The sequence below is a fragment of the Bombina bombina genome, chromosome 5 (genome assembly GCF_027579735.1).
Source record: "Bombina bombina isolate aBomBom1 chromosome 5, aBomBom1.pri, whole genome shotgun sequence".
Taxonomy (NCBI): Eukaryota; Metazoa; Chordata; class Amphibia; order Anura; family Bombinatoridae; genus Bombina; species Bombina bombina.
Window position 1 is genome coordinate 86,307,346 of NC_069503.1, and position 21,035 is coordinate 86,328,380.

At 44.9% G+C, this 21,035-nt stretch overlaps 2 protein-coding genes across 2 annotated transcripts in view; one reads left to right on the forward strand and one right to left on the reverse strand.

Annotated features, from left to right (window-relative positions):
* The window catches only part of LOC128659943 (gastrula zinc finger protein XlCGF26.1-like), a gene marked incomplete at its 3' end in the record, with an annotated part of 470,541 nt that overhangs the window by 194,176 nt on the left and 255,330 nt on the right, over positions 1 to 21,035 (reverse strand). The window lies entirely within an intron of this gene.
* The window catches only part of LOC128659945 (gastrula zinc finger protein XlCGF26.1-like), a 154,495-nt gene that overhangs the window by 1,781 nt on the left and 131,679 nt on the right, over positions 1 to 21,035 (forward strand). Inside the window, exons 2-5 of the mRNA XM_053713534.1 lie at positions 1,470 to 1,529; positions 13,380 to 13,527; positions 13,855 to 13,953; positions 14,101 to 14,172. Of these exons, the coding sequence (XP_053569509.1) occupies positions 1,470 to 1,529; positions 13,380 to 13,527; positions 13,855 to 13,953; positions 14,101 to 14,172 (379 nt within the window). The remainder of the gene's footprint in view (positions 1 to 1,469; positions 1,530 to 13,379; positions 13,528 to 13,854; positions 13,954 to 14,100; positions 14,173 to 21,035) is intronic.

The following is a 21,035-nucleotide window of genomic DNA, read 5'->3' on the forward strand; positions in this document are numbered from 1 at the left end:
ACCCAGACCTTCTCACTAACCCTAACTTTATCTCACCCAGACCATCTCACTAACCCTAACTTTATCTCAACCAGACCATCTCACTAACTCCAACTTCAGCTCACCCAGACCATCTCACTAACCCTAACTTTATCTCACCCAGACCACCTCACTAACCCTAACTTTATCTCACCCAGACATCTCACTAACCCTAACTTTCTCACCCAGACATCTCACTAACCCTAACTTTATCTCACCCAGACATCTCACTAACCCTAACTTTATCTCACCCAGACATCTCACTAACCCTAACTTTATCTCACCCAGACATCTCACTAACCCTAACTTTATCTCACCCAGACATCTCACTAACCCTAACTTTATCTCACCCACACCATCTGACAAACCCTAACACTAACTTAAAGGATCACTCAATGCAGAAGAATTGCGTAATTAACAAGTGCATAATAAAATGACAAACTAATAACACCTACTCTGAATTACAAATGAACATTTGTGCACATACTCAGTAGGATCCCCTGTATCATGTGACAGACATCAGCCTATCACAGACTACTATACGTATACCCTGTGAACTTGTGCTCATACTCAGTAGGATCCACAGTAAGAGTGAAAATAAAAAGATTGTGCAAAATGTGATAATGGAAGTAAATTGGAAAGTGTCTTAAAACTGCTGCTCTATCTGAGTCATAAAAGTTACCTGTATCTAAGCTTCTGCAGGCTGCCCCTTATCTCAGTGCTTTTTACAAACTTGTATTTTCACAAACTAGTGTTGGTTCCCGCATAACTCCACAGGAGTGAGCACAATGTTTATCTATATGGCACATGGACTTGTGAAAAGCTGATAAAAAGCACAAGATAAGAGGCGACCTGCATGGGGCTTAGTAACAGGCAGAGATTTAGAGGTTTAGTGGCTATAAAATATATAAATGTAACATTGTTGGTTGGGCAAATCTGGGATATGGGTAGTAGAGGCGTTATCTATCTGTTTAAATAAAAAAATAAAGTAGTCCCTCTAAGCTCACTAACTTGCACAACCCTCTACTGCTGCTGCAAAACTAAAAATACTAATCCTGGCACCCAAGACCCCTTCCACCATAAAGAAAAAGCCCACACATACAAAGCCCTACTACAGGACCTCTACAGCCAAAACTCCCCCCAGAACCTAACGGCCCCTCTGTATGACCCCAACTACAAACAAAGCCTTAATACCCAAGGGGCCCCAGCACCGAAGGAACCTCCTATCAACCAATGACTCAGCTTCCCCCGCCCCATCAGACCCTCTCAAATGTTCCAGCAATGTCTGAGCTTATGTCCTCAGTCTTTAGCAGCTTTTATCCATAGAGGCCCCACAACATTATCCACTATATTTTATTTATTTATTTGTGTTGTGATGATCAAGAGACGTGAAGAAGAACTTGTTAGTCCAGGCAAATGGTGTCTGATGATTTCTCTCATACATATTATAGGAATACACCATTGTGAAGAAGAGGCCCTCCCACAGCAGCAATCACCGGCTGAGCGGAGAGGTGAGCACTGAATGTGACATTATATCAGTATCAGGGCACAGTGACTCACTTTACTGACCCATCTGGCCCTGTGTGTATTTCCTACCTTCTGTCTGTGTCTCTGCTTGTTCTCAGTAACACTCTCCTGGCTCTGTCAGTAAAGTGTGTGACAGAACCAGTCCCTGTGTCAGTGCTGAATGTGACATTATATCAGTGTCAGGGCACAGTGACTCACTTTACTGACCCATCTGGCCCTGTGTGTGTTTCCTACCTTCTGTCTGTGTCTCTGATTGTCTCAGTAACACTCTCCTGGCTCTGTCAGTAAAGTGTGTGACAGAACCAGTCCCTGTGTCAGCGCTGAATGTGACATTATATCAGTGTCAGGGCACAGTGACTCACTTTACTGACCCATCTGGCCCTGTGTGTATTTCCTACCTTCTGTCTGTGTCTCTGCTTGTTCTCAGTAACACTCTCCTGGCTCTGTCAGTAAAGTGTGTGACAGAACCAGTCCCTGTGTCAGCGCTGAATGTGACATTATATCAGCGTCAGGGCACAGTGACTCACTTTACTGACCCATCTGGCCCTGTGTGTATTTCCTACCTTCTGTCTGTGTCTCTGCTTGTTCTCAGTAACACTATCCTGGCTCTGTCAGTAAAGTGTGTGACAGAACCAGTCCCTGTGTCAGCGCTGTATGTGACATTATATCAGCGTCAGGGCACAGTGACTCACTTTACTGACCCATCTGGCCCTGTGTGTATTTCCTACCTTCTGTCTGTGTCTCTGCTTGTTCTCAGTAACACTCTCCTGGCTCTGTCAGTAAAGTGTGTGACAGAACCAGTCCCTGTGTCAGCGCTGAATGTGACATTATAGCAGTGTCAGGGCACAGTGACTCACTTTACTGACCCATCTGGCCCTGTGTGTATTTCCTACCTTCTGTCTGTGTCTCTGCTTGTTCTCAGTAACACTATCCTGGCTCTGTCAGTAAAGTGTGTGACAGAACCAGTCCCTGTGTCAGCGCTGTATGTGACATTATATCAGCGTCGGGGCACAGTGACTCACTTTACTGACCCATCTGGCCCTGTGTGTATTTCCTACCTTCTGTTTCTCTGCTTGTTCTCAGTAACACTCTCCTGGCTCTGTCAGTAAAGTGTGACAGAACCAGTCCCTGTGTCAGCGCTGAATGTGACATTATATCAGTGTCAGGGCACAGTGACTCACTTTACTGACCCATCTGGCCCTGTGTGTATTTCCTACCTTCTGTCTGTGTCTCTGCTTGTTCTCAGTAACACTCTCCTGGCTCTGTCAGTAAAGTGTGTGACAGAACCAGTCCCTGTGTCAGTGCTGAATGTGACATTATATCAGTGTCAGGGCACAGTGACTCACTTTACTGACCCATCTGGCCCTGTGTGTATTTCCTACCTTCTGTCTGTGTCTCTGCTTGTTCTCAGTAACACTCTCCTGGCTCTGTCAGTAAAGTGTGTGACAGAACCAGTCCCTGTGTCAGCGCTGAATGTGACATTATATCAGCGTCAGGGCACAGTGACTCACTTTACTGACCCATCTGGCCCTGTGTGTATTTCCTACCTTCTGTCTGTGTCTCTGCTTGTTCTCAGTAACACTATCCTGGCTCTGTCAGTAAAGTGTGTGACAGAACCAGTCCCTGTGTCAGCGCTGAATGTGACATTATATCAGTGTCAGGGCACAGTGACTCACTTTACTGACCCATCTGGCCCTGTGTGTATTTCCTACCTTCTGTCTGTGTCTCTGCTTGTTCTCAGTAACACTATCCTGGCTCTGTCAGTAAAGTGTGTGACAGAACCAGTCCCTGTGTCAGCGCTGAATGTGACATTATATCAGCGTCAGGGCACAGTGACTCACTTTACTGACCCATCTGGCCCTGTGTGTATTTCCTACCTTCTGTCTGTGTCTCTGCTTGTTCTCAGTAACACTCTCCTGGCTCTGTCAGTAAAGTGTGTGACAGAACCAGTCCCTGTGTCAGCGCTGAATGTGACATTATATCAGTGTCAGGGCACAGTGACTCACTTTACTGACCCATCTGGCCCTGTGTGTATTTCCTACCTTCTGTCTGTGTCTCTGCTTGTTCTCAGTAACACTCTCCTGGCTCTGTCAGTAAAGTGTGTGACAGAACCAGTCCCTGTGTCAGCGCTGAATGTGACATTATATCAGCGTCAGGGCACAGTGACTCACTTTACTGACCCATCTGGCCCTGTGTGTATTTCCTACCTTCTGTCTGTGTCTCTGCTTGTTCTCAGTAACACTCTCCTGGCTCTGTCAGTAAAGTGTGTGACAGAACCAGTCCCTGTGTCAGCACTGAATGTGACATTATATCAGTGTCAGGGCACAGTGACTCACTTTACTGACCCATCTGGCCCTGTGTGTATTTCCTACCTTCTGTCTGTGTCTCTGCTTGTTCTCAGTAACACTCTCCTGGCTCTGTCAGTAAAGTGTGTGACAGAACCAGTCCCTGTGTCAGTGCTGAATGTGACATTATATCAGTGTCAGGGCACAGTGACTCACTTTACTGACCCATCTGGCCCTGTGTGTATTTCCTACCTTCTGTCTGTGTCTCTGCTTGTTCTCAGTAACACTCTCCTGGCTCTGTCAGTAAAGTGTGTGACAGAACCAGTCCCTGTGTCAGCGCTGAATGTGACATTATATCAGTGTCAGGGCACAGTGACTCACTTTACTGACCCATCTGGCCCTGTGTGTATTTCCTACCTTCTGTCTGTGTCTCTGCTTGTTCTCAGTAACACTATCCTGGCTCTGTCAGTAAAGTGTGTGACAGAACCAGTCCCTGTGTCAGCGCTGAATGTGACATTATATCAGTGTCAGGGCACAGTGACTCACTTTACTGACCCATCTGGCCCTGTGTGTATTTCCTACCTTCTGTCTGTGTCTCTGCTTGTTCTCAGTAACACTCTCCTGGCTCTGTCAGTAAAGTGTGTGACAGAACCAGTCCCTGTGTCAGCGCTGAATGTGACATTATATCATCGTCAGGGCACAGTGACTCACTTTACTGACCCATCTGGCCCTGTGTGTATTTCCTACCTTCTGTCTGTGTCTCTGCTTGTTCTCAGTAACACTCTCCTGGCTCTGTCAGTAAAGTGTGTGACAGAACCAGTCCCTGTGTCAGCGCTGAATGTGACATTATATCAGTGTCAGGGCACAGTGACTCACTTTACTGACCCATCTGGCCCTGTGTGTATTTCCTACCTTCTGTCTGTGTCTCTGCTTGTTCTCAGTAACACTCTCCTGGCTCTGTCAGTAAAGTGTGTGACAGAACCAGTCCCTGTGTCAGCGCTGAATGTGACATTATATCAGTGTCAGGGCACAGTGACTCACTTTACTGACCCATCTGGCCCTGTGTGTATTTCCTACCTTCTGTCTGTGTCTCTGCTTGTTCTCAGTAACACTCTCCTGGCTCTGTCAGTAAAGTGTGTGACAGAACCAGTCCCTGTGTCAGCGCTGAATGTGACATTATATCAGTGTCAGGGCACAGTGACTCACTTTACTGACCCATCTGGCCCTGTGTGTATTTCCTACCTTCTGTCTGTGTCTCTGCTTGTTCTCAGTAACACTCTCCTGGCTCTGTCAGTAAAGTGTGTGACAGAACCAGTCCCTGTGTCAGCGCTGAATGTGACATTATATCAGTGTCAGGGCACAGTGACTCACTTTACTGACCCATCTGGCCCTGTGTGTATTTCCTACCTTCTGTCTGTGTCTGCTTGTTCTCAGTAACACTCTCCTGGCTCTGTCAGTAAAGTGTGTGACAGAACCAGTCCCTGTGTCAGCGCTGAATGTGACATTATATCAGTGTCAGGGCACAGTGACTCACTTTACTGACCCATCTGGCCCTGTGTGTATTTCCTACCTTCTGTCTGTGTCCCTGCTTGTTCTCAGTAACACTCTCCTGGCTCTGTCAGTAAAGTGTGTGACAGAACCAGTCCCTGTGTCAGCGCTGAATGTGACATTATATCAGTGTCAGGGCACAGTGACTCACTTTACTGACCCATCTGGCCCCTGTGTGTATTTCCTACCTTCTGTCTGTGTCTCTGCTTGTTCTCAGTAACACTCTCCTGGCTCTGTCAGTAAAGTGTGTGACAGAACCAGTCCCTGTGTCAGCGCTGAATGTGACATTATATCAGTGTCAGGGCACAGTGACTCACTTTACTGACCCATCTGGCCCTGTGTGTATTTCCTACCTTCTGTCTGTGTCTCTGCTTGTTCTCAGTAACACTCTCCTGGCTCTGTCAGTAAAGTGTGTGACAGAACCAGTCCCTGTGTCAGCGCTGAATGTGACATTATATCAGTGTCAGGGCACAGTGACTCACTTTACTGACCCATCTGGCCCTGTGTGTATTTCCTACCTTCTGTCTGTGTCTCTGCTTGTTCTCAGTAACACTATCCTGGCTCTGTCAGTAAAGTGTGTGACAGAACCAGTCCCTGTGTCAGCGCTGAATGTGACATTATATCAGTGTCAGGGCACAGTGACTCACTTTACTGACCCATCTGGCCCTGTGTGTATTTCCTACCTCTGTCTGTGTCTCTGCTTGTTCTCAGTAACACTATCCTGGCTCTGTCAGTAAAGTGTGTGACAGAACCAGTCCCTGTGTCAGCGCTGAATGTGACATTATATCAGTGTCAGGGCACAGTGACTCACTTTACTGACCCATCTGGCCCTGTGTGTATTTCCTACCTTCTGTCTGTGTCTCTGCTTGTTCTCAGTAACACTCTCCTGGCTCTGTCAGTAAAGTGTGTGACAGAACCAGTCCCTGTGTCAGTGCTGAATGTGACATTATATCAGTGTCAGGGCACAGTGACTCACTTTACTGACCCATCTGGCCCTGTGTGTATTTCCTACCTTCTGTCTGTGTCTCTGCTTGTTCTCAGTAACACTCTCCTGGCTCTGTCAGTAAAGTGTGTGACAGAACCAGTCCCTGTGTCAGCACTGAATGTGACATTATATCAGTGTCAGGGCACAGTGACTCACTTTACTGACCCATCTGGCCCTGTGTGTATTTCCTACCTTCTGTCTGTGTCTCTGCTTGTTCTCAGTAACACTCTCCTGGCTCTGTCAGTAAAGTGTGTGACAGAACCAGTCCCTGTGTCAGCGCTGAATGTGACATTATATCAGCTGTCAGGGCACAGTGACTCACTTTACTGACCCATCTGGCCCTGTGTGTATTTCCTACCTTCTGTCTGTGTCTCTGCTTGTTCTCAGTAACACTCTCCTGGCTCTGTCAGTAAAGTGTGTGACAGAACCAGTCCCTGTGTCAGCGCTGAATGTGACATTATATCAGCGTCAGGGCACAGTGACTCACTTTACTGACCCATCTGGCCCTGTGTGTATTTCCTACCTTCTGTCTGTGTCTCTGCTTGTTCTCAGTAACACTCTCCTGGCTCTGTCAGTAAAGTGTGTGACAGAACCAGTCCCTGTGTCAGCGCTGAATGTGACATTATATCAGTGTCAGGGCACAGTGACTCACTTTACTGACCCATCTGGCCCTGTGTGTATTTCCTACCTTCTGTCTGTGTCTCTGCTTGTTCTCAGTAACACTATCCTGGCTCTGTCAGTAAAGTGTGTGACAGAACCAGTCCCTGTGTCAGCGCTGAATGTGACATTATATCAGTGTCAGGGCACAGTGACTCACTTTACTGACCCATCTGGCCCTGTGTGTATTTCCTACCTTCTGTGTCTCTGCTTGTTCTCAGTAACACTATCCTGGCTCTGTCAGTAAAGTGTGTGACAGAACCAGTCCCTGTGTCAGCGCTGAATGTGACATTATATCAGTGTCAGGGCACAGTGACTCACTTTACTGACCCATCTGGCCCTGTGTGTATTTCCTACCTTCTGTCTGTGTCTCTGCTTGTTCTCAGTAACACTCTCCTGGCTCTGTCAGTAAAGTGTGTGACAGAACCAGTCCCTGTGTCAGCGCTGAATGTGACATTATATCAGTGTCAGGGCACAGTGACTCACTTTACTGACCCATCTGGCCCTGTGTGTATTTCCTACCTTCTGTCTGTGCTCTGCTTGTTCTCAGTAACACTCTCCTGGCTCTGTCAGTAAAGTGTGTGACAGAACCAGTCCCTGTGTCAGCGCTGAATGTGACATTATATCAGTGTCAGGGCACAGTGACTCACTTTACTGACCCATCTGGCCCTGTGTGTATTTCCTACCTTCTGTGTCTCTGCTTGTTCTCAGTAACACTCTCCTGGCTCTGTCAGTAAAGTGTGTGACAGAACCAGTCCCTGTGTCAGCGCTGAATGTGACATTATATCAGAGTCAGGGCACAGTGACTCACTTTACTGACCCATCTGGCCCTGTGTGTATTTCCTACCTTCTGTCTGTGTCTCTGCTTGTTCTCAGTAACACTCTCCTGGCTCTGTCAGTAAAGTGTGTGACAGAACCAGTCCCTGTGTCAGCGCTGAATGTGACATTATATCAGTGTCAGGGCACAGTGACTCACTTTACTGACCCATCTGGCCCTGTGTGTATTTCCTACCTTCTGTCTGTGTCTCTGCTTGTTCTCAGTAACACTATCCTGGCTCTGTCAGTAAAGTGTGTGACAGAACCAGTCCCTGTGTCAGCGCTGAATGTGACATTATATCAGCGTCAGGGCACAGTGACTCACTTTACTGACCCATCTGGCCCTGTGTGTATTTCCTACCTTCTGTCTGTGTCTCTGCTTGTTCTCAGTAACACTATCCTGGCTCTGTCAGTAAAGTGTGTGACAGAACCAGTCCCTGTGTCAGCGCTGAATGTGACATTATATCAGTGTCAGGGCACAGTGACTCACTTTACTGACCCATCTGGCCCTGTGTGTATTTCCTACCTTCTGTCTGTGTCTCTGCTTGTTCTCAGTAACACTATCCTGGCTCTGTCAGTAAAGTGTGTGACAGAACCAGTCCCTGTGTCAGCGCTGAATGTGACATTATATCAGTGTCAGGGCACAGTGACTCACTTTACTGACCCATCTGGCCCTGTGTGTATTTCCTACCTTCTGTCTGTGTCTCTGCTTGTTCTCAGTAACACTATCCTGGCTCTGTCAGTAAAGTGTGTGACAGAACCAGTCCCTGTGTCAGCGCTGAATGTGACATTATATCAGTGTCAGGGCACAGTGACTCACTTTACTGACCCATCTGGCCCTGTGTGTATTTCCTACCTTCTGTCTGTGTCTCTGCTTGTTCTCAGTAACACTCTCCTGGCTCTGTCAGTAAAGTGTGTGACAGAACCAGTCCCTGTGTCAGCGCTGAATGTGACATTATATCAGTGTCAGGGCACAGTGACTCACTTTACTGACCCATCTGGCCCTGTGTGTATTTCCTACCTTCTGTGTCTCTGCTTGTTCTCAGTAACACTCTCCTGGCTCTGTCAGTAAAGTGTGTGACAGAACCAGTCCCTGTGTCAGCGCTGAATGTGACATTATATCAGTGTCAGGGCACAGTGACTCACTTTACTGACCCATCTGGCCCTGTGTGTATTTCCTACCTTCTGTCTGTGTCTCTGCTTGTTCTCAGTAACACTATCCTGGCTCTGTCAGTAAAGTGTGTGACAGAACCAGTCCCTGTGTCAGCGCTGAATGTGACATTATATCAGTGTCAGGGCACAGTGACTCACTTTACTGACCCATCTGGCCCTGTGTGTATTTCCTACCTTCTGTGTCTCTGCTTGTTCTCAGTAACACTCTCCTGGCTCTGTCAGTAAAGTGTGTGACAGAACCAGTCCCTGTGTCAGCGCTGAATGTGACATTATATCAGTGTCAGGGCACAGTGACTCACTTTACTGACCCATCTGGCCCTGTGTGTATTTCCTACCTTCTGTCTGTGTCTCTGCTTGTTCTCAGTAACACTCTCCTGGCTCTGTCAGTAAAGTGTGTGACAGAACCAGTCCCTGTGTCAGCGCTGAATGTGACATTATATCAGTGTCAGGGCACAGTGACTCACTTTACTGACCCATCTGGCCCTGTGTGTATTTCCTACCTTCTGTCTGTGTCTCTGCTTGTTCTCAGTAACACTATCCTGGCTCTGTCAGTAAAGTGTGTGACAGAACCAGTCCCTGTGTCAGCGCTGAATGTGACATTATATCAGTGTCAGGGCACAGTGACTCACTTTACTGACCCATCTGGCCCTGTGTGTATTTCCTACCTTCTGTCTGTGTCTCTGCTTGTTCTCAGTAACACTATCCTGGCTCTGTCAGTAAAGTGTGTGACAGAACCAGTCCCTGTGTCAGCGCTGAATGTGACATTATATCAGTGTCAGGGCACAGTGACTCACTTTACTGACCCATCTGGCCCTGTGTGTATTTCCTACCTTCTGTCTGTGTCTCTGCTTGTTCTCAGTAACACTCTCCTGGCTCTGTCAGTAAAGTGTGTGACAGAACCAGTCCCTGTGTCAGCGCTGAATGTGACATTATATCAGTGTCAGGGCACAGTGACTCACTTTACTGACCCATCTGGCCCTGTGTGTATTTCCTACCTTCTGTCTGTGTCTCTGCTTGTTCTCAGTAACACTATCCTGGCTCTGTCAGTAAAGTGTGTGACAGAACCAGTCCCTGTGTCAGCGCTGAATGTGACATTATATCAGCGTCAGTGCACAGTGACTCACTTTACTGACCCATCTGGCCCTGTGTGTATTTCCTACCTTCTGTCTGTGTCTCTGCTTGTTCTCAGTAACACTCTCCTGGCTCTGTCAGTAAAGTGTGTGACAGAACCAGTCCCTGTGTCAGCGCTGAATGTGACATTATATCAGTGTCAGGGCACAGTGACTCACTTTACTGACCCATCTGTCCCTGTGTGTATTTCCTACCTTCTGTGTCTCTGCTTGTTCTCAGTAACACTCTCCTGGCTCTGTCAGTAAAGTGAGTGACAGAACCAGTCCCTGTGTCAGCGCTGAATGTGACATTATATCAGTGTCAGGGCACAGTGACTCACTTTACTGACCCATCTGGCCCTGTGTGTATTTCCTACCTTCTGTCTGTGTCTCTGCTTGTTCTCAGTAACACTCTCCTGGCTCTGTCAGTGAAGTGTGTGACAGAACCAGTCCCTGTGTCAGCGCTGAATGTGACATTATATCAGTGTCAGGGCACAGTGACTCACTTTACTGACCCATCTGGCCCTGTGTGTATTTCCTATCTTCTGTCTGTGTCTCTGCTTGTTCTCAGTAACACTATCCTGGCTCTGTCAGTAAAGTGTGTGACAGAACCAGTCCCTGTGTCAGCGCTGAATGTGACATTATATCAGCGTCAGTGCACAGTGACTCACTTTACTGACCCATCTGTCCCTGTGTGTATTTCCTACCTTCTGTCTGTTTCTCTGCTTGTTCTCAGTAACACTCTCCTGGCTCTGTCAGTAAAGTGTGTGACAGAACCAGTCCCTGTGTCAGCGCTGAATGTGACATTATATCAGTGTCAGGGCACAGTGACTCACTTTACTGACCCATCTGGCCCTGTGTGTATTTCCTACCTTCTGTCTGTGTCTCTGCTTGTTCTCAGTAACACTCTCCTGGCTCTGTCAGTAAAGTGAGTGACAGAACCAGTCCCTGTGTCAGCGCTGAATGTGACATTATATCAGTGTCAGGGCACAGTGACTCACTTTACTGACCCATCTGGCCCTGTGTGTATTTCCTACCTTCTGTGTCTCTGCTTGTTCTCAGTAACACTCTCCTGGCTCTGTCAGTAAAGTGTGTGACAGAACCAGTCCCTGTGTCAGCGCTGAATGTGACATTATATCAGTGTCAGGGCACAGTGACTCACTTTACTGACCCATCTGGCCCTGTGTGTATTTCCTACCTTCTGTGTCTTGTTCCCAGTAACACTATCCTGGCTCTGTCAGTAAAGTGTGTGACAGAACCAGTCCCTGTGTCAGCGCTGAATGTGACATTATATCAGTGTCAGGGCACAGTGACTCACTTTACTGACCCATCTGACCCTGTGTGTATTTCCTACCTTCTGTCTGTGTCTCTGATTGTCTCAGTAACACTATCCTGGCTCTGTCAGTAAAGTGTGTGACAGAACCAGTCCCTGTGTCAGTGCTGAATGTGACATTATATCAGTGTCAGGGCACAGTGACTCACTTTACTGACCCATCTGGCCCTGTGTGTATTTCCTACCTTCTGTCTGTGTCTCTGCTTGTTCTCAGTAACACTCTCCTGGCTCTGTCAGTAAAGTGTGTGACAGAACCAGTCCCTGTGTCAGCGCTGAATGTGACATTATATCAGTGTCAGGGTACAGTGACTCACTTTACTGACCCATCTGGCCCTGTGTGTATTTCCTACCTTCTGTCTGTGTCTCTGCTTGTTCTCAGTAACACTCTCCTGGCTCTGTCAGTAAAGTGTGTGACAGAACCAGTCCCTGTGTCAGTGCTGAATGTGACATTATATCAGGGTCTGGGTACAGTGACTCACTTTACTGACCCATCTGGCCCTGTGTGTATTTCCTATCTTCTGTCTGTGTCTCTGCTTGTTCTCAGTAACACTATCCTGGCTCTGTCAGTAAAGTGTGTGACAGAACCAGTCCCTGTGTCAGCGCTGAATGTGACATTATATCAGCGTCAGTGCACAGTGACTCACTTTACTGACCCATCTGTCCCTGTGTGTATTTCCTACCTTCTGTGTCTCTGCTTGTTCTCAGTAACATTCTCCTGGCTCTGTCAGTAAAGTGTGTGACAGAACCAGTCCCTGTGTCAGCGCTGAATGTGACATTATATCAGTGTCAGGGCACAGTGACTCACTTTACTGACCCATCTGGCCCTGTGTGTATTTCCTACCTTCTGTCTGTGTCTCTGCTTGTTCTCAGTAACACTCTCCTGGCTCTGTCAGTAAAGTGTGTGACAGAACCAGTCCCTGTGTCAGCGCTGAATGTGACATTATATCAGTGTCAGGGCACAGTGACTCACTTTACTGACCCATCTGGCCCTGTGTGTATTTCCTACCTTCTGTCTGTGTCTCTGCTTGTTCTCAGTAACACTCTCCTGGCTCTGTCAGTAAAGTGTGTGACAGAACCAGTCCCTGTGTCAGCGCTGAATGTGACATTATATCAGTGTCAGGGCACAGGGACTCGCTTTACTGACCCATCTGGCCCTGGTGTATTTCCTACCTTCTGTCTGTGTCTCTGCTTGTTCTCAGTAACACTCTCCTGGCTCTGTCAGTAAAGTGTGTGACAGAACCAGTCCCTGTGTCAGCGCTGAATGTGACATTATATCAGTGTCAGGGCACAGTGACTCACTTTACTGACCCATCTGGCCCTGTGTGTATTTCCTACCTTCTGTGTCTCTGCTTGTTCTCAGTAACACTATCCTGGCTCTGTCAGTAAAGTGTGTGACAGAACCAGTCCCTGTGTCAGCGCTGAATGTGACATTATATCAGTGTCAGGGCACAGTGACTCACTTTACTGACCCATCTGGCCCTGTGTGTATTTCCTACCTTCTGTCTGTGTCTCTGGTTGTTCCCAGTAACACTCTCCTGGCTCTGTCAGTAAAGTGTGTGACAGAACCAGTCCCTGTGTCAGCGCTGAATGTGACATTATATCAGTGTCAGGGCACAGTGACTCACTTTACTGACCCATCTGGCCCTGTGTGTATTTCCTACCTTCTGTCTGTGTCTCTGCTTGTTCTCAGTAACACTCTCCTGGCTCTGTCAGTAAAGTGTGTGACAGAACCAGTCCTTGTGTCAGCGCTGAATGTGACATTATATCAGTGTCAGGGCACAGTGACTCACTTTACTGACCCATCTGGCCCTGTGTGTATTTCCTACCTTCTGTGTCTTGTTCTCAGTAACACTCTCCTGGCTCTGTCAGCAAAGTGTGTGACAGAACCAGTCCCTGTGTCAGCGCTGAATTAGTTGTGTGCGTTTCAGGTGCCTATAAAGTGCGATGATCTTGCCGTGTATTTCTCTATGGAGGAGTGGGATTATATAGAGGGACACAAGGAGCTTTACAAGGACGTCATGATGGAGACTCACCAAGCACTAAGGACTATGGAGATCCCAGGAAATGAGAGCTCAGGTATCGCTGTGTAGTAATAAATATCTCACTCAGGAATTGCACATACACTACTGACGTGACTAACAGAGCAAATCTACAGCGAATCTATCATGCGTGATCTAATGAGCTGTCTGGTTATAAACTAGTTTTATACCTAACAAAAATATCAAAAACATAGTTAAAGGGTCAAGAGGAATTATTGTTAAATCGATTATATATTCATTTATATATGTAAATGTGTAAGTGCAAAAAGTAACAGATGTTTTGTTCTTAATTGAATACATTTAGATGCAACAAAAATGGTTTCATATTGATTTAACAAAATAAACTGATTGTATTCTTTATTAGAATTAACAGGTCACAGAGATGAAAATCTAGACACAGGATCATGTAGAGAACTTGTACAGAATATTCAGCCTGTGGAGACCCCCTCAGACGTCTCTGCAGGTAACAGATCTATGGCAGAAGCTACTATTATTGTTTTCAAACACTGATGTGTTGTGTAATATTACTGTATAATCAGATTGTGTGAGATAACTGCACTTAAATCCATTTAACCAAAAAACTCATTTTATTCTTTATTACAACTAACAGGTCTCAGTGATGAACATCTAGACACAGGATCACATGGAGACCAGAATATTCAGCCATCAGATGTATCTGCAGGTGAGTGATCTATAGCAGGGGTCACCAAACTTTCAGACTTCAGGGACCACTAAACTCACAATTTTGAATCCTGTGGACCACTAACATGATTTTATTTTGGTATGTATGTATGTATGTATGTACAAACAGTCTTTAAATTCCAGGGTGCTGAATGTGGATTAGATACAGCAAGCAGGAAACAGCACTCACTGGACTTAGTTAATGAAAACAATGTTGTTTATTTAGTTACGTTTCGGGGAATGCTCCCCTTCATCAGACCAGAGTTACAGTGTGTATACAGAACATTTATACCCTTCAGTGACCTTCCCTCTGTGCAACAAAACACCAAACCGGTTGCCAGGGCAGCCAGCCCCCAAACAGCAGTTTAAAATATACCAGTGAAATGTTACAAACCTATATACAAAGTGATCAAATAGTGATTAACAGTGTATAAACATATACCAACTCCGCAGGAGCAGTAACCCTGAATGTATCAAGTTGTCAGTGTGCAGCTTCATGTACACAGTAATAACGACATACACATAAGTACACTGAAAGTACATGGATCAATGTTAGAAAGTACCAATAACCTACAGACTCAAAGTGCTTAGCAGAATTGGATACCAAGAGTATAAACATTTCCTAATCAGGGGTGTAATTGCAACAGATGAACAAATTATGCACAATAGGGTATGTGTCAGCCAATGTATAATTATCCGCTACATACCTTATAACGGGCACACAATGTGTAGAAGAACCAGGGGTACTACAGGGGAATTCGCAGGTGGCTGCGCTTGCCACAGCTATGTGTATAACATAAACAAGAGGTGTGTACTGCAATCGGCTATGGGCGACCAGCCTCTATCCTGGTATCCAGGCAATATGTGGCTCAAGTGGAAACGGCCAGTGATCAGGGGACTCACTAACTATTAACCTGTAGGAATCTAAATCAACAGGGGCCCGACTGTAGCCAAAAACTATGGGAGAAAGTGACTGCAAACACACCTAGCGTGTGCGCATGCATATCGCAATATAGAACATTCAGCGCATATTCAGACAGCTCAGTTTGGTAGATCTAGACCAGCCCCCACCTATGTGGAAGATAAGGGAACGAATATAAAATCCCCATAGTGCAACGCACTGGGTAGTCTACCAGCTGAGCCAGGGGAGGGATATCATTGTGAAAGAGGCTGGTATGCCTCATCCAGCAGGGTAATAACCATACTAAAAAATTTGGATATTACAGGCTGCTACATATGTGATGAAGTATAGCAGTAAACCAATGGGAGAGGCTGGTTAATCATAGACTGTGTACAGGAGAAATATTTATGCTATATGCAAGAGGCTAGTATGCCTCATCATGTAGGGTAATAACCGTACTGAGAAGTCCGGATCAAACAGGCAGCTACGAATGTATAGAAGTATAGCAATAAAACATTCGGCGAGGCCGGTTAATCATAGACCATGTACAGGAGAAATACTCATAGACCATGTACAGGAGAAATACTCATGCTATGTACAAGAGGCTGGTATGCCTCATCATGTAGGGAAATAACCGTGCTAAGAAGTACGAATAAGACAAGCAGCTACCTATGTGTAGAAGTATAAAGATATAGCAATGAGTGTGGCCGGTTAATCATAGACCGTGTACAGGAGAAGTACTCATGCTATATGTGCAGTGGATCATCAGTGTCTAGCACAAAGTGCTACTACACCACCGGTGCATAGAAATATACAAAAGGTGACATATGCAGATATGTGGGTATACAGAATACATAAATATTCACATAAAAAGATCAAGTAACATTGATACAATTACAGTAATGTAGACCAAGTAGCAACAGACTAAATTATTTAAAGGAAACAGTGCCAGTCTATGCCCATATTAAGGCCCCTGGGATGTATAGTACCCAGTTTGTAAATCCATTTGGCCTCTTTCTGTAATAATAGTTTGTCCCTATCGCCGCCTCCTCAGTAGGGGAGGGACATGGTCTATAAGTGTAAATCTGAGGTCAGTAACAGTGTGATCATTCTCCATAAAATGTCTAGTGACAGGTTTGTCACGCTTGCCCTTGTCAATGGCCCATAATCTTTGTAGGGCAGAGCTCCATCGGTTTTAACTATATCCCATTTCTCCTTTAGGGTAGTACCGAGGGTTCTCGTGCTAGGAGTATAAGTGGTGATGAAGTTAATTGTCTTTGAGGTCAACGGGCTAGTGACCCTGTTGTCATTCAGTGTCTGCCTTGCCTCCTTTATTTGATCTCTGCTATAACCTCTGTTGATGAACCTGGTTTCCATTTCTTCCAGTTGGTTCTTGCACAGTTCATCAGAAGTGTTATTCCGCACCACTCTCAACATCTGAGCCCTTAGAATGGCTCAAATCAGGGATTTCGGGTGGCAGATGGAGGCATGTAGCAGTGAATTACGGTCTGTCTCCTTTTTGTACTAAGTCGTGCCCAGACAGGTGTCATTCTTGAATATCCTGAGGTCCAGAAAGTCAACCTCTTGATAGCTCAAGACCACCTTCAACTTGACATGTCCGCCAATGTCATTAAGTGCATCGATCAATTCACGTAGTGATTCTTTGGTACCACGCCACATTACTATGATGTCATCAATGTAGCGTTTATAAAACAGTACCTGTCTGTGTTCATAGACTTTGAAAATGTTACCTTCGATGTGTTCCATGAATAGGTTCGCAAAGGCAGGAGCCATATTAGAGCCCATTGCAGTGCCCATAAGTTGTAGATAGAACCCCTTCTCAAATTTGAAATAGTTGAGTTTGAGGCAGATGGACAGTAACTCTACAATAAATTCTGTGGGTGGACCCACGTAAGGATATCTGTTCAGGCATCGTGCCACTACGTCGATAACCATTTCATGCGGGATAATGGTGTATAAGCTTGTCACGTCCATGCTAGCCAATACATCATTATGTTGTACATCCATTAATTTGTGTCAGGCTAGTGATGAGAGCCAGAGAGTGACGTAAGTAAGACCTCATATTGAGCACAAATGGTTGAAGTATAGAGTCAATATAAGTGGCCAAGGGTTGTAATGGTGACCCATGGGCTGAAACAATCAGATGCCCAGGAGGGGCGCTGAGTTGCTTATGTATCTTGGGCAAGGTTTAGATTATAGGCCTGATGGGGTACTGTGTGATCAGTATAGATAGGGTAATTTGAACAATCTAAATCACTCCAGATATAGCCTCCTTCACTAGTGTAGTCTTCTCACAAGTGACTACACCAAAAGTTTTTGAAAAAAAGAGATTATGGTGGGGTAGGAAGGGGCGCTGGACCGCAATCTGGAAATGTATATAACTAAGACCTTTGAATTAATTTATATTTAGTTGGGGTAGAGAATACCATTATTAAATCTTATGAGGTGTGATGGTAAAATAAAATAATATAATATAATTATCTTCTGTCTTTTAGTTGGGGTAGAGAATACCAATAATATGAGGTTCAAGGTGTGATGATAAAATAAATTAGTATAATAATCTTCTATTTTTGCAGTGATAATACAAAGTGTGCTGCGTAGAAAGCTACTTAGTGAAAGTGTTAATAAAATTTAAAACATGCTAATTTCTCCTTGTTTATGTAGGGCAAAAGATTATATTCAATCGTGAGAGTAAATAGGTGTGAAATTAGTGTTAGAGCAGTATAAGTTTAAAGTGACTCTATGTCACCAGGTAGATCTTCTGTGTATATAGTATACGTGCGGTGGGGATGATAATTGTTGTAGTGAAAAGTTGGGGTGCATAAAAATAAATATAGTTAAATATAGTTGTGAGTAAATTAGTAATGGGAACTAGGGATTCCTCACAAGTTTTAGATTTTAAAGTGAAGGTAAAGTAAATAGTACTGTTTCAAAGAAATCAATCTCTCTTTGCAAAATAATAGCACTTTAATTCCTCATTATTTATGTACCTCATTCTAACTTTAGATATCTTTGATTCTTATCCTCGATCCGGCTCCCAGTAAATCAACCCGTTATTTCATTTTTTTTTCTAGACAACGATCACGTTGTTTGAATAGCCAATTGATTCACTGGCCGTTAGGCGGCCGTCAATTGACGTCAGCAAGGTTTAGTTATGTATGCGCATGCGTAGCCTTTTTGTAGTTCTTTGAGGCCAAGCGAGCGCGTCCTCGTTTCGCGCATGCGCACAAAGGAAGCGCAGACGAGCAACCGCGATTAACGCATGCGCAAAGATCCGTGTCCAAAGAGTATGTGCATGCGCAGTTACCCTATGCTCGATGTGCACGAACTTACTAGACACGTATTGAGCGGGTGGGACCGCTCTATACGTCACAGTGTCAGAAAACAGGAAATAGAGGATGGGCGGAGATTTGGCAGGTAACGGAATGAAAAATAAAGCTAAAAATATACCAAAATAATTACATTTTTTTGGGGAAAAAACCTAGCGACTGGTTTTAACTGAGTATAAGGTACTTAAAAACATATGTTACTTACCTTCACTTTAAGTAGAAAATATGGATCCTGATTTAAAAATGAAAAAAGGGATAGTAAGCAGATCAATGTAATAATGTTAATTTATTAAGTGAGTTCATACTAAGAAATAAAAATTCCTTACAAACACTAGTAGCAGTTAAAATATTAAACAACAGTAATGTTCTAAAAAATTAGATTCTAAAAACTTAATAACACCGGTGTTATAAATGCATTAAAAACTACAATTCTAATTTAAAACTACAATTCTGATTGAAAAGACTCCAATAGCTACTAATATGTTAGAAGATGGACATATAATAAAGTGAAAACTAGTAGAGGCATAGGTTGATACAGTAACAATAAACCACTGCAGATTGATAAGAGTAGTTAGCTTTCATACACCAGTATGAACCAATGGTTAGTGAGGGCAGATTAGGGGTTAATAAAATTTATTATAGGGTTTGCGAGGCGGGAGTGAGGCGGTTTAGGGGTTAATACATTTATTATAGTGGCGGTGAGGTCCGGTCGGCAGATTAGGGGTTAAAAAATATTATGTAGGTGTCGGCGGTGTTAGGGGCAGCAGATTTGGGGTACATAGGGATAATGTAGGTGGCGGCGGTGTCTGGTCGGCAGATTAGGGGTTAAAATTTTTTATTATAGTGGCGGCGATGTGGGGGGGCCTCGGTTTAGGGGTGCATAGGTAGTTTATGGGTCTTAATGTACTTTATAGCACAGTAGTTAAGAGCTTTATAAACCAACGTTAGCCCATAAAGCTCTTAACTCCTGACTTTTTTCTGCGGCTGGAGTCTTGTCGGTAGAGGGTCTAACGCTCACTTCAGCCAAGACTCTAAATACCAGCGTTAGGAAGATCCCATTGAAAAGATAGGATACGCAATTGGCGTAAGGGGATCTGCGGTATGGAAAAGTCGCGGCTGGAAAATGAGCGTTAGACCCTTTCCTGACTGACTCTAAATACCAACGGGCGGTAAAAAGCAGCGTTAGGAGCCCTTAACGCTGGTTTTGACGGCTACCGCAGAACTCTAAATCTAGGCGTTAGAGTGTTATTGCTATAAGATTACTGTATGTTACAAGTTGCTCCTTTTAATTGCATCATCATTTCAGCATTTTTTATTTTATCTCAACATTAATATTGATTAAATTAAAATGTTACATATTTTCCTTTGTATCCATTATATTTGGATACATATTTCCTATAATAATAATTTAAGAAGATTCCCTTTCATTTCGGACTCAAATATGCTATACAGAATTCAATTTAGTTTAATAAGGAGATCTCTTTCTGTTTTCTTTAGCGCTTCCCTTTTGTCACAGATACCAGACTACCAAGGCTAACCCACACCCACCTGCTACCTGGCTCACTAATTTTTACATCAGATTTGGCCTTTTTATGGCATATGTGAATTCCTAAACTCTTCTTATTCTCTGTTTTGCTGTTTGTAACTCCTCATGAAAGAGCTGATCACTGACTGTCCTAATCCTTTTCCAGCTAGCCGGACTCCTGGAACTACCAGCCGGCCGCACCACCCCGTACACCCGCTAACCTTTACCACAGGTCGCTTCAGCAGCCCTTTTCCCCAGAGCTCTGCTCTGTTGGGGATAAGTACCCCCTAGGGAGGGCCAGAGGTGGGATGAATGCCTGAAGGGAGCCCCCCTGGGAACTTGGGGTTTCAGACCCCCCTACAACCCTTACTCCCCCGGCACACCCGGTGTACGTTTGATCAGCTGCCACTCTGGCCCCTTTTTGGATTGTGGCATCTGGAAGTGCCGCCGCTCCCCGGGATCACCCTGAAACCGCCACCTCTGTATTACTTGGACTCTATGGGACTATGCCTGCTAGGGAGGCGCCAGACTGAAGGGCACTCTCAGGATTTGTAAATTCAAATACAATAGCTTTATTCGTACATCAGCAAAGAATGGTCGACGTTTCGGCTCCTATCCGAGCCTTCATCAGGACATATTAAATCTTCAAACAGCTGTATAGCCAAACTCCCAAAGTGGAAAAAAGATGAGTGTCATATCTCAAAGTTTGCTTTTTCTGATCTTTTTGTCCAACCCGGTACTAGCAAGGTATACCTAATAAATTGGCGGCTGAGTGTATATATGTGTGTGTATATATATATATATACAGGGAGTGCAGAATTATTAGGCAAATGAGTATTTTGACCACATCATCCTCTTTATGCATGTTGTCTTACTCCAAGCTGTATAGGCTCGAAAGCCTACTACCAATTAAGCATATTAGGTGATGTGCATCTCTGTAATGAGAAGGGGTGTGGTCTAATGACATCAACACCCTATATCAGGTGTGCATAATTATTAGGCAACTTCCTTTCCTTTGGCAAAATGAGTCAAAAGAAGGACTTGACAGGCTCAGAAAAGTCAAAAATAGTGAGATATCTTGCAGAGGG